Source organism: Synchiropus splendidus, chromosome 1, assembly GCF_027744825.2.
Source record: "Synchiropus splendidus isolate RoL2022-P1 chromosome 1, RoL_Sspl_1.0, whole genome shotgun sequence".
In the NCBI taxonomy this organism is placed as follows: domain Eukaryota; kingdom Metazoa; phylum Chordata; class Actinopteri; order Syngnathiformes; family Callionymidae; genus Synchiropus; species Synchiropus splendidus.
In genome coordinates, this window is record NC_071334.1 from 33,611,947 (window position 1) to 33,627,774 (window position 15,828).

General features: G+C 44.3%; 2 protein-coding genes across 2 annotated transcripts; both read right to left on the reverse strand.

Annotated features, from left to right (window-relative positions):
- Positions 1 to 176: 176 nt before the first annotated feature.
- On the reverse strand, positions 177 to 5,585 carry lrrc39 (leucine rich repeat containing 39). The gene is made up of 9 exons (XM_053850182.1): positions 5,570 to 5,585; positions 4,144 to 4,365; positions 3,982 to 4,090; positions 3,754 to 3,910; positions 3,539 to 3,675; positions 2,681 to 2,826; positions 2,462 to 2,614; positions 1,827 to 2,014; positions 177 to 671 (listed from the first exon to the last, which is right to left on the reverse strand). Coding segments are annotated over exons 2-9 (1,023 nt in total). The 5' UTR covers positions 4,275 to 4,365; positions 5,570 to 5,585; the 3' UTR covers positions 177 to 669.
- Positions 5,586 to 7,871: 2,286 nt separating this feature from the next.
- On the reverse strand, positions 7,872 to 14,968 carry dbt (dihydrolipoamide branched chain transacylase E2). The gene is made up of 11 exons (XM_053875237.1): positions 14,905 to 14,968; positions 13,121 to 13,262; positions 12,226 to 12,301; positions 11,934 to 12,115; positions 11,732 to 11,859; positions 11,263 to 11,515; positions 11,024 to 11,190; positions 10,866 to 10,943; positions 10,594 to 10,785; positions 10,455 to 10,526; positions 7,872 to 10,178 (listed from the first exon to the last, which is right to left on the reverse strand). Exons 1-11 carry the CDS (start codon positions 14,947 to 14,949, stop codon positions 10,011 to 10,013), a joined length of 1,503 nt encoding a protein of 500 aa, XP_053731212.1. The 5' UTR covers positions 14,950 to 14,968; the 3' UTR covers positions 7,872 to 10,010.
- Between the last annotated feature and the right edge of the window lie 860 nt (positions 14,969 to 15,828).

A 15,828-nucleotide genomic window follows, 5' to 3' on the forward strand; every position in this document is an offset into this window, starting at 1 on the left:
GTTGAAGCAGATTTTTTTTATTTGCCATGGAAATAAAATGATGAGGATTGGAAATCTATTTCCGCCATGTAAAAAAAACAGTGGGAGAAAAAAAAATGGTGATTTTTTTTTTTCCTGGCGTAAATGGGCTTCCATAGGTTTTTAGCTTGGCCATTTTTATTTATTAAAAAAAATACAACAGTAACTGTTAAACTGTAAAAACCTTTTGTCTACTGTCTGAGACTAAGTGCTGAGCAGCTGCAGGGATTCTGTTAAAAATAGGGGTGAGGCGTATCGTGTTATCATGACGACAAGCGGATGGATCATGTTTTTTGTCATTATAAAGATAGATAATTGAAAACACAAAAGTCTGTTGCTTTTCAGAAGCAATACATTGGGCAAGTTTACTTCCCAGGGATTAGGTCAGCAGTAGTTCACCATGAGAGTTTTGGAGTAGAGGTTAATGGTGTGCTTTGCTTTGGTACTGTGTTTCCCTCAGGGAGTCACAACATCAAGTTGACAGACACCTTCCAGTGTAGCTCAGTAGAGATGGAAGAGCTTGTCCATGAGATGTGTAGGAGACAAATCTGGCCAACAGAAGGTCCTGGCTGCTTCCTGGAAAGCAAACGTCAAATCCATCCAGCAGATCAATAAAATCTGAGTGGGATGAACTTTTCTTTAATCGCTGGACTCTGGAATGTCGAGAAGAGAAACACCCGTTCAAATTCTTGCCTCACCAAATGACAGTGTTGATTTTGACAAATGTGATTTTATTTGAGTCATTTTATATGAAAGGATGAGGTTAGTCGTGCTTTCACTTGGATTGAGTGAACACAAAAGCACACGCTCAATCAAGATTCACCAGGAACAGTCTTTTGGTACTACTTTTGAGTTATAAAAACAAACAATAACTATCGATCACGCTGTTCAAGTTTGACCATCTTTTTACCATACACACTCACAAGAAACATTAAGCCAATTTGGTACTAAAAACAGACTTTTTTATGACCCAAATTGCCACTCTTTTAGCAGAACATCTGACCAAAAGTTTTTTTTTTTAATGACGAAGGGCGAAAGTAGATAGAGGACAAATGACAAACGAATGGCAGGGGGAGGGGAAAATATGTATTTTATATTATGATAGATTACAGTGTAATACAAAGTACTTAAATAGGAGACCACAAATGTTTATGTTGTCAAAAAAATAGAGGAATAAAAAGGAAAACATGCACTGCTCGCTCAAAAGATGCCAGCATTCCAGCATCTTAAGAGAATTCTTAAGACCATTGTTATGTGATTATGTCGTACAGAGACTGACGCTGTCAATCTGTTGCAGCTTTGGCTGCTCTAACATAAGAAAGTGAAGAACAAAGGCATAATAATGTGTGTAGATGAACTCATGTTCACTCAGTGAAATCATGGAATGTAGCCATTACGCGATGAAGCTCAAAGTATCCAGCGCTAGTCCAACTTTCTTGAGTAACATATGAACAATCGGCAGCCGATCACCTGACCATCACCTATGCATGTTGATTGTGAGGTTCAAATAAGGTTGGCTTTGAAAGAGAAGCACCCTCAAACTAATGGGGGCTAACTAAAGTGAGCAGAATTCCCTCATGTTGTCATTTTATTTATGAGTTGAATGAACTCCACAGTTGATGATGGAGCTCCAGTTAATTTCACACCCCTCACATCTCAATGTGACTGACCCAGATGGACACTGTAAGAGCACTTCCTCTGAACTGCAAGTGAAGTTAGTGATGTCTTGTTATCTGTTAGCTTTGATGATGAGTGTTTCAAGCGTCAACACAGGCCATGCTGAGCTCATAAATAAAGATGGCACTAACAATTGGAACAGTGCACGTTGAGAATGGCGTACGCTCTCTTCCTGGCCTCCTGGATGTACATCTGCATGAACTCTCGGCCAAACATCTCTCGGTCGTCTTCCTCTTCTTCCTCAGCATCCTCAGCTTTGGTCTTGCCAACTGGTAGCGTCACTTCCAATGTCAGAGGGTTGTCTCGGAAATTCACAAACCTGTTGTCAAAAACCTGCTGTCAAAAAAACATTTCTCCAGCATGGAGAATGTTGCTTTAAACCATCAAAAAGGTCGAAATGGTCAAAGTAACTTTAATGATTCTTCTGAAGAAATATTTTAGATTATTTGAAATGGAGTCTTGGATCCAGGCGATGTGTTAGCAAGTTTGATGACATAGAATCTCTTACCATCTGAACAGTTGAGCTTAGACTACATTTACGCAGAGGCGCATCTATTCCTATCCAGTCTGTTGTGAGCCATTTCAGGCATTCAGACAAAGCCAGTGGAAGCAATTAAAAACCCTGCCGGCTGTGGCAACATGACACCATGGCATATGCTCATGAAGAAGCTTGCGCACTCTGGCAGACCTGTCCCTCTTCTGGTGTCCAAGGATGATGAAAATGGGGTACCCTGTGGTATCAGTGACCTGTCTGGCTTGTACTAACCTCAGATTGCACATGCCCTCCATCAGCGGTGGGATGTCCCTCAGTCTGTTACTGCTGAGCACCAGCGTGTCCAAACTGGCCATCCTGCTGATGTTATCTGGAAGCTTCTCCAGTTGGTTCCTCTGCAGCCACAGCGTGTGAAGCTTCTCCATCCTGAAGACAGAAAAGTCCTGGTGTATCACAAGACAACAGCTGTGGGGTGGAAGCAGGAGAGCAGACCTGTGGATGTCGTCAGGTAAGTGCTGAAGTCGGTTTCCTCCCATGTCGAGCCACTCGAGAGCAGGAAGGTCGACGACACATCCAGGCATGGAGGTGAAGTCATTCATGGAGAGATCCAGGTGCTGGAGCTTGTGCAGGTTCTTAAACTGATGAGCACATTAGGTGCATTAGGCTTAAATTGTTATTTAAGCGTTCAGAATTGGCAATGTGGAGACACTGATGTACCCGAGTGCTTTAACTGCACTAGCAACAAAGTTAGGGGTTGGATTTACTCTGTTTACAAATGGCTACACACGTCGAAGATATATGAAATGAAATGAAATAAAGTTAGGATGTTGATCAGAAGATAAGAGAGCAGAAACATCTTTTGTTGTATCACTCTGTTGAACCCAAACAAAATAACAGTCAATGAACGGTCACCCCATTCCTTTGTGCATACATGACACACACTACATTTTAGACCATTGTACATATTTTTAGCTTCAGGCTGCACGAAATGACTTGGTGCGCTGTACTTGGCCCCGCTGCCCTGAGTTTGACACATGATTCACACATTTAACTACATGTGAGTGTGACCTGCAAAAAGGTCCCAGATTTTACGTACAAAAAATCATACTGACGGACAAAGACAAGATCCCAGACCCATACAACATCATGATGTGGTCAATGGTTAATGATCATTCAGTTATAAGGCCATGTAAATGGCACTCAGAGCCACTTCTGTTACCAAAATGTGAGTTGATATTTTGTCATGATGTCAGCTGTACGTGGCTCTATTTTAGTGTCTATAACAGAATATATCAGAACCAGGTTTGGGTTTGAGTGAAGGCAGTCAACATCTTGATTATTCTGTCAAACCTGGTCAGGGAGCTCGCTGAGGTCCCGGTTCATGGCCAACTCCAGCCTCTCCAAACTCTCACAGTGGCCCAGCTCTTCAGGAACAACCTGAAGCCTGTTGTAGCTCAGCAGTAGCTCCTTGAGTCGAGTCAGCTTCCCTAAACCGTGAACAGTCAAGTGAGCAACCTTTCCACAAAAGCGTGCCCACTTCTTTGGTTATCGACCTGTGCACTCACCAATTTGTTTGGGGATCTCACTGACTCCATTTCGAGAGAGATCCAAAACTAAAAGGCTCTGGAAGCTGGAGATGAAGCTGGGGATCTTCTGCAGTCCGGTTCTGTGAATCTGCCACTCTTGGACCTGACTAAATTGCACAAGGCAGCCAGGCAGCGTCTGAGCAAAGAGACAAGTCACATGATTCGTGAGGCCTGATGTTTCTGAGAGCTACAACCAATGTGCCCAACCTTCCACTCCTCTTGCTCGATGCAGAGGATGAGCCGTCCATCCTCTGTCTTCAGTTTCTCCTTCAGTCGTGCCAGAATGGCCCGGTTCTCCCAGGCGCCAACGCTCACTCTGCACAAGTACCATGTCAAACAGAGCCAATAAAGACACCCAAAAGAGCTTACCTTCCTGCTGCTGATCCAGGTGAAGTCCTCCTCTTCTTCTCCTCCTCCTGGTCCTCCTTGACCCTTCGGATCCTGGTTTCCCACAGAGCTTTGATGGAGCTCACAGACCCACATGCCACCACTCCCACCATGATGCCACCTTCCGTGAGTCTTTCTCACAACACATAGGAGGAGACACAGGTCGACCCTTGACCACTGTACTGAGCCATCCTGCACCCCATGCTAACAAAACAAATACTGGAGTTAGCATACATGTTTCTGTAGTTAAGGACTGTTGCGGTTACGTTGGGAGGAAGAGGAAGGAGGAAATACAGGTGTCTGGAGGACTAGTGTATGCACCAGATGCAACACAGATGGATACAAATGGAGATTAAACCCAACAAGCCCACAGCATCTCTATATTGAAGAGCCATCTTACCACCACACAATTTTTATATCAGTTATGAGCTGATATCAATGAAACACTCTGGATGGACAGTGCTGCCACGTTGGTGACGTTCCAAACTGGAGAACAAAAAACACACGACACACCTCTTTACCTAGTTTCGCCCCTGCATTGAGGCTTTGAAATCTTGGCTGTCGAAGCTCACCCAGTTAATCTTCCAGAATAAACTCTGATGAAGAAGCACCTCCTAAGGATGTCATCCCTCCGTATATATGAAATTCCTCACATGAGGACATTAGGAATTCCATATACAAAGTCTGCACTGTCACACCGCTGCAGCTTGAGGCAACTCTGTGTCCTACCTCTCTGTAATGAACTCAAGCCCCTATTAAGGCAAGCAATTGAAAATGAATGACTGAACAAGAACAGAGTCTCCTGTATCACCTACCATCGACCACCATGGAGAGCAGAAGCTCACCTAAGTTACTAGAAAGAGATTGTGTGGTGTAACCAGGGTCCCCCTTCTGAATCATCAGAACTTTATGGCTCCCAGTTTAGTCCCAGGGATCCCCAAGAGCCAACAGTTAGCTCCCTGTGTGACAGGTTCAGGCTTAATCTGACTCCAATGAAAATACCAAAGTAAATGCATAAATGAAAGTCAATTTTCTTTTTTTTACTGCTTGGAGTAGATTTTCAAAATATATTCATGAAAATTCGAGAAATAGGACAAAGTAAACTTTATATTTACAACTGATTTTTGTACAATAGTATAATTTTTACAGTAGTTGAAGTCAAGGAGAACAGATACTATTATATAAATATATATTCTACATATTAGTTATTGAAACAGGAGGGAAGTGAACCAAAATATCAGAAGTAAAATTTGTTGAAGTTGAATGGAGAGTATCCTATAGTGACAGATTAAAACCGCATTGTACTGGATCAGCAACTCTTTAGGGAGCAGCAAACACTTGTAAAAGTTCTAGCTAAAGTGTGTACTCCTCAGTTAAAACACAATAGCACTGACAGAGCTGTACTTACCTCCAGTCTGGGGGCTCCGTCCTTTGTGCCTCCGGCTGAAATCTGACCTAATATTTGCTGGTTAAATTTAGCCGGTCAGTCACATGACCATGCGTGCGCTTCACACACACACAATTGCACTAGACACTGATCACACAATGTTTGCACGTGATTCTTATTAACTTCACACAACATGTCTTCTAGTAAACAATGTCCAAAAACAAGAAAATCAGAATCAGAATTGAATTTATTGCCATGGTCAGTGAGGGTCCCACCAACTAGGAAAGTGCTTCGAAATAAAGTGCTTTTAATAAATAAAAATAAAAATAACCCACAAACAATAAAGGCTGATCACAAATTCACGGCTGAGGGCAAAAGCCGTTCCTGTGACAGGAGGTTCTGGTCTGGATGGACCGTAGCCGCCTGCCAGAGGGAAGAGGAACAAACAGTCCATGTCCAGGGTGAGAAGGGTCGGCTCTGATACGATTTGCACTTCTCTGGGTCCGAGAGGCATACAGGTCCTGAAGAGTTGGCAGGCTGCAACTGATCACCTTCTTAGCAGAACGCACGATGCGTTGCAGTCTGCCCTTGTCCCTGGAGGTGGCGCTGTTGTACCAGACAGTGATAGAGGAGGTGAGGATGATGGCCATGTAGAACTCCACCAGCAACTTCATCGTCAGTCGTAGTTTTCATAGCAGAGAAGCAAAGAAGAACATTCTCTGCTGGGCCTTCCTGATGAGGGACCTGATGTTGGCTCCCATTTGAGGTCCTCAGTGATGGCGGTTCCTAGGAAGCAGAAGGAGTCCACAATAAGAATAGGCAAACCAGCCAACATGAGAGGGGACAGAGAAACTGTTACTCTCCTGAAGTCTATGAACATCTCCACTGTCTTCTGGGTGTTGAGCTCCAGGTTGTTGTGGCTGCACCAGGACACCAGTCGCTCCACCTCCCTCCTGTAAGCCTCATCTCCATCTGAGATGAGCCCGATGATGGTGGTGTCATCCACAAACTTGATCAGCTTCAGGGACTCGTGGCTGGAGGTGCAACAGTTAGTGTACAGAGAGAAGCGCCATGGAGAGAGAACACAGCCCTGAGGAGACCTGAGGGTCAGAGTGTCGGAGACAGTCGTACCCGTTGACTCCGGCTGGTCAGGAAGTCTGTAATCCATCTGCAGAGGGAGTCGGACATGTTGAGCTGGCGAAGCTTGTCTTCAAGCAGAGCTGGAAGAATCGTGTTAAAGGCAGAGCTAAAGTCTACAAACAGGATCCTGGCATAGGTTCCTGGGCAGTCCAGATGCTGCAGAATGAAATGAAGGGCCTGGTCTACTGCATCGTCCACAGATCTGTTGGCTCTGTAGGCAAACTGCATTAAGTCCAGGTGAGAAGCAGTGATAGATTTCTGGTGAGAGAGAACCAGGCGCTCAAAGGACTTCATGACCACAGACGTCAGTGCCACCAGTCTGGAGTCATTCAGCCAGATTATTATAGTACTTTTAACAAGGTATACAAAGGGAACCTATGTTGGCCCCAGGGTCATAATGAGGGCAACAACATCCAGGTTCTTCAGGGTGAAAAGGTGGCAGCACTAGTCCAGCAGGCAGAGTGAATCATCTGCAGAAGATGGTGGGATGTACATTTTAAGTTGTGATGCTAGCTGAAGGCAGGTATATAACTCCAGAAAAGACATTTCCGTGCCTCAAGTCTTTCCGAGGAGCCTAGAGAGCAGCGAGTAAATGAAGTGGAACACCACCCCAACAAAGTGTGCCATCTAGTGTGAACATACGAGGGTAAATGAATGTTGAGTCTCATCTATGCCACAGGCTTGTTCTCTCTGGGTCTATGACAGATGGCTGAATGATTTGGTGCAGGGGGGGCCTTAGAGCCAGAATAACGGTGGTGCTCTAGATGATTTGGGAAAGGGGGCGGGCCATTTCTTTATGAGCAAAAGGACAAGAGGACATATATTTAGAGAGGTTTCTGGGCTCAGGATCCACCCACAGGAGCTGGTAATAGTGGCCGGCGTGAGGAGTGTTTTGGTTTTCTGCTGAGACTGTCGGATAGAAAATGGACGGGAAGCCATTTCCAACCCATTGTCTTGTGCAGTTTCATTTCAATCATTGGGTACCAAATACCCAAGCGATGATACACCATCTTTCACTCCATCCTAAGTCACCATTGTGTTTGGGTCACTGCCTGTTCTTAGAGATGACTTGAGCATACGAATGAGCCATTTGCAGACCTCAATGATGAGTCATCTCAGTAGGCATTGAAGCCAAAGTCCAGCAAGTTTCTTCAATAAATCAAGACATTCATTTTAACACTTCAACTTTATTTCATCTGCAAACATTCCAGGCTGAAGACACTACCAGACTGGATCAAGAACAACCCCTTTAAAATACAAAATCCAACATTTACTTTTATACATTGACTCAGTCGCTACCACACACAAAGAAAAGTCATGTAACACAGGAAGACACCATGTGGACACACCGCCGGCGTCGATACCCAGCAGCCCCCGGAAAGTCCAGCAGGAGGGACAAACATCCAGCTGCTGGAAGAGCTGAAGACTAACCTTCAGACACATTTACTCAGCATAGAACAAACACCAGAGACTAAAATGAAGAAAGCAGGAAGTGTAGTGACCAAGTGAACCAGTTGGGGAGAGAATTGGTCGCCGAAGCACAAGGATAGACACGAGCAGTCATGTGGGTATGTCTGAACCTACGTGTAACCAACCTTTCACAGCTACTGACTCCTGCAGGCCCAGTGCACCCCAAAACTGCACCTTCAATCATGATTTTGAATTTGAAGATTGTTGTAATGTTTTTGACAAAACAAAATCTCACATTACATGTTCAGCCACTGGCGGGTGACAGTGATGAATGATGGTTATGAATGAAGCATCTCTTAACCAGCTAGTTGCACATACTTCTCTCCAATGCTTAGCCTATGACTTTTTTATTATAGCTGGCTGACTATGCATTGCTCAAAGGCACATAGCGGTTGGCGCAACATTCAGCCTCACACTGACCATAAGTAGGACAAAAGACATTTAGCCATCTTCATCAAACCTCCAGACATCATCACTTCACTGGTGACACAGGCAAGTAAACCTTGGAGGCCTTCACAGCCTGCAGGGTGAAAATGAGTCGCGACATATAAAGACGTGATAGTTGATGGTTGAAGCTGTGATACCCTCACAGTGGAATCTCCTCCTACTTGGTCTAAAATGCCCTTCAAGCGAGGTCATCAGAGCATTACAGTAACTTATTATTTCACTCAGTGACTGCACTTTCACACAAGACACGTCATTTACCTGTAACCAGACAATCCAAGTGCTTAAAGAAGAGAGTTCTAACAAAGGAGGATTCTCATTTGAGTAAGCTGTCTTCTGAATAATTTTGGTGAAATTTGATTCAGTTTTAGACAACCCACATGATTTCAGCCATCTATTCCTGATCCAGTAAATATTTCATGATAACTTCAAAGTGCTTTTCCAATATGAGGACACAATATATCAATAACAGACATGTTAAACCTCAAATCTGACCTGTAAACAGCACTTTTTTTTAAATCATCAGATAATAAAATGAGGAAGAATCAATATAATATACGGATATTGCTTTTTATTTTATGCAACTTCTGTTGGAATCGTCATGAATTTGCTTGCCACTTAATCTTTCTGAGTTCACATATATAATTGATTATTTTCCTAATTTTGTATAAATTGACTAATTTGACAATCCCCATCATGGAACACTAAATACAAGATGCCTGTCAATGACAAATTTAACCACACAGGTCGACATGTGGCCATTCAAATTTGCTCTTGACAAGAGATGAATGGCTTTACCTTCAAATTGGAAGAAGGCAATCATTAAATGAATGTGGGGATAAAAGGGGCTTTAAGTGTTTCCTCGTGGGCGAAGACAGTGTTTAAATTTGAATTCAATCCAAGTTAAACTTGGTAGATTTGATCAACTAAAGGCAAACACAACATGAAGTGTGAGGTCCAGAGAAACGGGCGACAGAGGTGCCACAACAATACACAAAATAACCATCCATAAAACTGCAGGAACTACTCAGGTATCATATGATTTAACCATCATTTACCGTCCTTGTCTTGCAGCTTCCCAGGTTAAGATCCCTGACAATTGATATACAGTGGGTTTGAATTCATGTAAAGGTTAAAAGATTTTGCTCTTCCTAGCAGCTGGTTTCCATGGTAACGACAACCCGAACGGCAAAGAGCGGGAAACAGTCAAATAATGTGCTGTTGGAAACCCAGGATCCAAAGAAGTACCCCATACCTCCTCTGAGTGTGTGCAGCTGGTCCACAGGGAGACCCACCTGACGCCGCCTCCAAAAGCCTTTGCTCAAAGGCAACCGACGGAGTAAGGCCTCCAACTGAAAGAGGGAGCGAGGGCCATGGGAGGGGGGGGCGGTCTCCAGTGTTCATGTGTTCACTTGAGGTCCAGCACCATGGTGGCTGGGTTCTCCAGGTACTCCTTCCACAGATTCGAGAAGCGGCACATTGTTGCACCGTCAATGATGCGATGGTCTGCTGACCAGCTTACATTCATAATGTGAGCGCGGGTCACCTGACCACTGGCGTCAAACCGTGGAAGAATCTGGCAGAGAAGATAAAAATTACATTAATCAAAAAGAGTAGATTTTAAAATGAAAACATTTCAGGAAAAATTGAAAAGAAAAAAGCTGGTATACTGAAAAAAATATTTACAAATTTCAAATAATATTTCAGTATCCAAACCAATGGTATGATTTATGTCAATATTACTGTTTATTTTATTTTCATGACAGCTCTTTATTCCAAAGCACTTTCCTAGTTGGCGGGATCCCCACTGACCATGGCAATAAAGTTGATTCCGATTCTGAAATGTGCTCACCTGTACTTTCCCCAAAGCTCCAATAGCGACCTCTGGTGGAAGGATGACGGGTTTGGCGTAGGTGCCGCCGATCTGTCAAACGAATAGGACTTGCGGTAAACAGCACCACATTTACTCCAGCGTGAGATTCTGGACTCACAGATCCGATGTTGGACAGCGTGAAGGTGCCTCCGGTCAGGTCAGATGTTCCCAGCTGTCCAGCGGCACCCAGCGACTGCAGGCGGTTCAGCTCCTGGGCGATGTCGAAGACACTCAGCAGCTGCACGTTCTTCACGTTGGGAACCAGCAGACCCAGACTGGTGTCCATCGCCAGGCCAATGTTGTGAGATGCCTGGAGGAGGACAGCGGACACAACGTCAGCATTCCAGTGGTTAAGATTGTCACAACTCGTGCAATGATTCTTCGAGTCACCTTGTACGTGATGTTCTGGCAGGCTTCATCCAGGGAGGAGTTGAGGATCGGGAAGTGAAGGAGTCCGAGTGAAGCAGCCTGATGCCACAAGAGTGGGACAAGCGTTCACGTTAGCTGCAACAATATCCCCCGGGTACTCAACCCCCCAGCTGTGGTACCTTGATGAAGAAAGGCATGTAGCTCAGCTTGACCCCTCGACCTTCAGAGATGGGCTTGAGTTCAGATCGCAGAGCCACCAGGCGGCTCAGGTCCACCTCGTCACAGTAACCAAAGTGAGGAATCTTCAGAGCAGCTGTCATGGTCTTCACCATGGCCTTGTGGAACCCTGGAGACCAAAGATGTCGGGAATTAAGTCCCATCCACTACACGGCCTTGAGTATTCAGCTTTCAAGTTCACCTTTTAGGGGCTCTTTCACATCTTTCCCGGTGAACACGGGCCTGGGCATGGCAGGTGGAGGTTTGGAAGTGGCTGGAGTGCTGACTGGTTTGACTGCTGCAGCTGCTGGGGGAGGACTGGGCCCTGGAGTGTGTATTTCCTGGAAAGGAGCTGGAGGCAAAATGGCCCCAGTCTGTTTTGCCAGGAAGTTTAGGATGTCCTCCTTTAGGATGCGCCCGTCTTTACCTGTCCCAACAACCTCACTGAGTTTAATCTGTGAGAGAGAGAGAGACAAACACAACATCATCATCAAGGGAGTTGTGCACATTGTGGAGCACTGGACGTGGACCTAAAGACCTAATAGGAAAAGAGCACAAGCCCAGATGAGACTCAAAAGGGGCAAGAGAATGGACACACAGAAAAACCCATAAACTAATCTTGGATGTGCACAAGTCAGAGCAAGGCATGATCAAGACAGGAGGTGACTCACGTTGTTCTCCATTGCAAGCCGTCTGACAGCAGGCGTAGCTTGTGTCTTGTGACCCTTGATCTCTTGGTGGGTGTGTTCTTCTCGAGCCATGGCTGGCGTCTCCACGATATCCTCCTCGGGAATCACCTCTGGCAACACCGCACAATAATTTTTCAAGATCAATTTTGAGGTTCAGTTTGCATGGGTTTGGCTGCGTCCCCACCTGGACTGGCCTCGGTTTCAATGTCCACCAAAGGCTTCCCCACCAGGGCCGTCGCCTCCACGTCATAGTAGAGTTTTCGTATCACCCCGTCGTAGCGGCTGGTGATGGTGACAGAGGCCTTGTCGCTCTGGACCTCGCAGATGCTGTCAAACTGGGAAACTTTGTCTCCCTCCTTCACATACCTTCAGAGAGAGATATGGCACAAGGTGAAGAGGAAGTTGTTCAGGTAGAATGTGCAAGGGATTGAAATGAAGGTATCCACTCTTTAGGCCTACATAGTGTAGCTACATACCACTCCTTGACCGTCACCTCCATGATTCCCTCGCCGATGTCTGACAGTTTGAACTGAACAATGGGTCCATGAGTCACTGGAGGAACCATTTTAAAACGAATTAAGACAAATATGCACACAAACTTTAATATGTACTATAGACCATGAAACGTTGAGTCAGCTCTAAATAAAAAGGGACAAAATACAGGATTCACATGAACAGAAAACCGAGTTACACATATTTCCTCTGATGGAGGCTGGGCCGGGGAAGCAGCTTTACAACCTTCTCTGGGTCGTCGCTCAGAAAAACGTAACGTCAAATGCACTAAAAGTCAAATCTCACAAAAGGACGGCAGGAATCAAATGAATGCCTCACTCATGTGTGGCTCATATTCTATCCTGTGATGCACAGCGCAGCACAGTAGCCCCCCCTCGCCGTCCCAAAAATACAAGTAGTTGTTTCACTTGAGTTATGAGTAAAGAGTGTGGATCACATGACATAAAAAAATGTAGAAAAGTCTCACTAAAACATTTGTTACTGAGGCAAAAGGGAAACTCTCAAGAGCACAACCAAAATTCAGTGGTGATACATTCTGATTGATGGCATCGAAGGAGGATCTTCAGAAATCAGTTCTACGGCTAGTATAAATGACCGTAATAATAATATAAAAAATAACCGACCGTAAGACCGTAAGATGTGCTTTTTGAGAGAAAAGTCTGCAGGACTATTAAAAAAAAAAGTGTTTAATATTATTCTCTTTCAGCCACAAATTTTCATATTAGCACATCCTGAATGCAAACTCTTAATCGTGGGAAAAACTTGAACAGCAGCTGTACTGCAGCTGTACAGCCCGTTGAATCAATTAGAAGCACACCATACTAATCGCTCAAAGAAGGCGTGTGTGTCAACACCAACCTAAGCTGGTATGCAGCGCTCTGCTGCTCAACACTTGCAGGCCAAAGTCTCGCCTGAAGACCAGAGGCTGGAGACTTCTGTGACTTCTCCCACAGTTGGAGCTCGGCAGCTGGGAACATCGACGTCTGTACTGCTGACTCAGCTGGAAGGAAGTGACAAAAGATGAATTCATCAACTGATCAAAATATTGCAGACTTCATCATCAATATGTTTTCCAAATAACAGGCATCCTGAATCTGCAGCCACAAACCTCTGAGTCAAAGCAGACGGTTCACTTACAGGCCACGACACACTCGACAAGTTCAGCAGGAGAACCATCAAATTATTCTACTGATGTTGCAGAGATTCATTTTTACATGTGGCAGCTACAGATGACTTTGACACTCCAGAGAGGCTTAAAAAAGTTGGCATCAAAGGCAACAACCTGAATGGGCCAAAACACGCTGTGAAATGTTTTGGTTAAAAAATGTTAAATCTTGTGCAGTTGACTCCACCGATACTGGTCACATCGATAAATTACTATTTAGAGTTTTCTTCACAAGCTTGAGGACTCTTCTGCTTCAAGAGCAGAAGGCTGTTCTGAATTAACTGGTCTGACCATTTCACTGCTAATTACAGAGCAAACATCCATAGCTTTAATCTTCCATAAGTCACAATGAACGCTAACCAAGACCAGCTCTAAATTGAATGTGTTAAAACTACACTAACAGCACGGGTGTCTCATTCGTAGCCTGAGGTTTGAAAACCTTATATTTGATGTTGCGCTCCAAACCGTGAGTTAACAGAAAGTGTCCTCTGCTCAGCTGTGTTCATTGTAAAATGGCTCCATACTTTCAACGTTTTGGGTCACAATGGTCTAATAGCTTCAGCTCACTGCAGAGAGAGAGCGATGATATCACAATTAGTGGAATCACAAAGTCATCTGTGGGTCGACATACATTGACTAATAGTTGCAGCCTTAAACAATTTAGCCTAGGGAGCGCATTCACGATTAACCAGAGGCAAAGGCCACAGACCTGGCCACAAATGGCCCACAGGCTGCGAGTTTGAGACCCCTGGTTCAGATTGTTTTTTTTTTGCATTGCTATTTTTCATCTACTTCCCTCCAGTTGCTCCAATGTCAACCTCTGTATACTCATATCAGACTTGACTAACTTTGACTCATAAGTCTCTTACGGACATCAAAACGGTCACCAACAACTGTCCGTTAAAACCTCCCTGTCACACATCCCTTTCTTCACCTCCTGTCACGTCTCTGTTCCCCACTTCATCTGCTCACACCCCTAATTCCTCCTACTTTCTCCTTGCCATTCAAAGATGTATTAAGTCTCACTACAATTCTCTCCTTTTCTATTTCAAGTTTTAAGCCTATTGTCCCATATTTCCGCTCAATTTTTGGAAAAACCTTGAACTGTACTTACGTCATCTACACGCTATACGTATTTAAATTAAAGGAAAAGTTTTGGAGTATTTAATAGCGAACCGTGACAGGCTCACGGCACTTACATCATCTGCAAGGTGGCATCAAAGTATTTGGCCACTGTGAGCTGCTGCACACCACGACACTTGCTGGCATTTTGTACTTGATGGCGTTTTGCAACATTTAAGCGTTGGCAGATTTAACATGCACAAGAAACCGGCTAACAAGCTAAGCTAATGAGCTGAGGGCAAGCGTCGCGATCGAGTCAACATTTTGCAGCAAGAAAAACGAGAACAGACCAACGGGCACCCACGAAAATGCGATTCAATGAGCTTCACAGCAACAGCAAGTGTATTTTTCTCACCAATCGCCGGAACACCGTGAAGGAGCCTCTGGTCACCGCCGCCATCTTTGCACAAGTCAGCAAGCGTCACACGCACGCCCCCGTGAGCTGGCCAATGAGAGCGAGCGTTTAAGTCAACGGGCAGCGGAGAGGGCAGCAAGTTCGCCATCACTTTCGATCAAGTTTATCGAGTTAAAGATCACGTTTATTGCTCTTTATTTTTGGTTTCTTCATTTATTATAATATGTGCTGTGTTCTATTAGTGTTTTAAGAGGTCGTTTATTGCTTTGTCTTTATGTTTACAATGAACGTGTTCTGTTTCTTTAACCGAGATTGGGACACGGAGGGCAGCAGCAAGAAGTATGACTTGGGTCTACTTCAAACCATCCCATCGAGGCCAAACACCCAGGACCACAGTGGTGGGCTATGAAATATATTATGGGGTCACGTTGTTTATCATGACAAATAAGAGTAATTTCACCACATTATACGGACATTATACACTTAAAATGTTTTATTTAATTGTAGATTGTTTAATTTTTCTACATGAAGTTTTAAGATTCTCAATTGTAATCATTAATATTGGAGGGTATTTTTTAATTGGTTAACTTCTTTGTGTCAGCCCTGTGGGGGAGGCACATAAGGTTTGCATAGTTGTTTTTTTTAGCTTATTTTGAGGTACAATAAACACTGAAAATATTAGCAATACTCGTACAAATAACTTAATATTTTAATATTGAAAGAAGGGAAACAGAAAATAAAGTGTACGAAAATGTACAACTTCAGGTTTGACCTGTTGAGGGCTCCATAGGTTTGTGTGAAGCCCCAGACAGCACTCAGCTCACTCACCTCCACAGTACACTAGTGAAGCAACAGTGTCTGCGATCTTTCTGGTCCTTACTTTAAGCGAGTGACCACAGGTCAGAGGACAAATTGGCTGGAGAG

What these genes read in the sequence shown, in the direction of transcription:
- dbt (XM_053875237.1), bottom strand. Translation starts at nt 14,949, where the DNA reads ATGGCGGCGGTGACCAGAGGCTCCTTCACGGTGTTCCGGCGATTG. An exon ending in TCACGGTGTTCCGGCGATTG is followed by an intron (nt 13,263 to 14,904) that starts GTGAGAAAAATA and finishes ACTTCCTTCCAG; the next exon opens with CTGAGTCAGCAGTACAGACG. An exon ending in GAGCTTTGGGGAAAGTACAG is followed by an intron (nt 10,179 to 10,454) that starts GTGAGCACATTT and finishes CTTCTCTGCCAG; the next exon opens with ATTCTTCCACGGTTTGACGC.
- lrrc39 (XM_053850182.1), bottom strand. Translation starts at nt 4,274, where the DNA reads ATGGTGGGAGTGGTGGCATGTGGGTCTGTGAGCTCCATCAAAGCTCTG. An exon ending in CCTGGATCAGCAGCAGGAAG is followed by an intron (nt 4,091 to 4,143) that starts GTAAGCTCTTTT and finishes GTACTTGTGCAG; the next exon opens with AGTGAGCGTTGGCGCCTGGG. An exon ending in TTACCTGACGACATCCACAG is followed by an intron (nt 2,615 to 2,680) that starts GTCTGCTCTCCT and finishes TTCTGTCTTCAG; the next exon opens with GATGGAGAAGCTTCACACGC.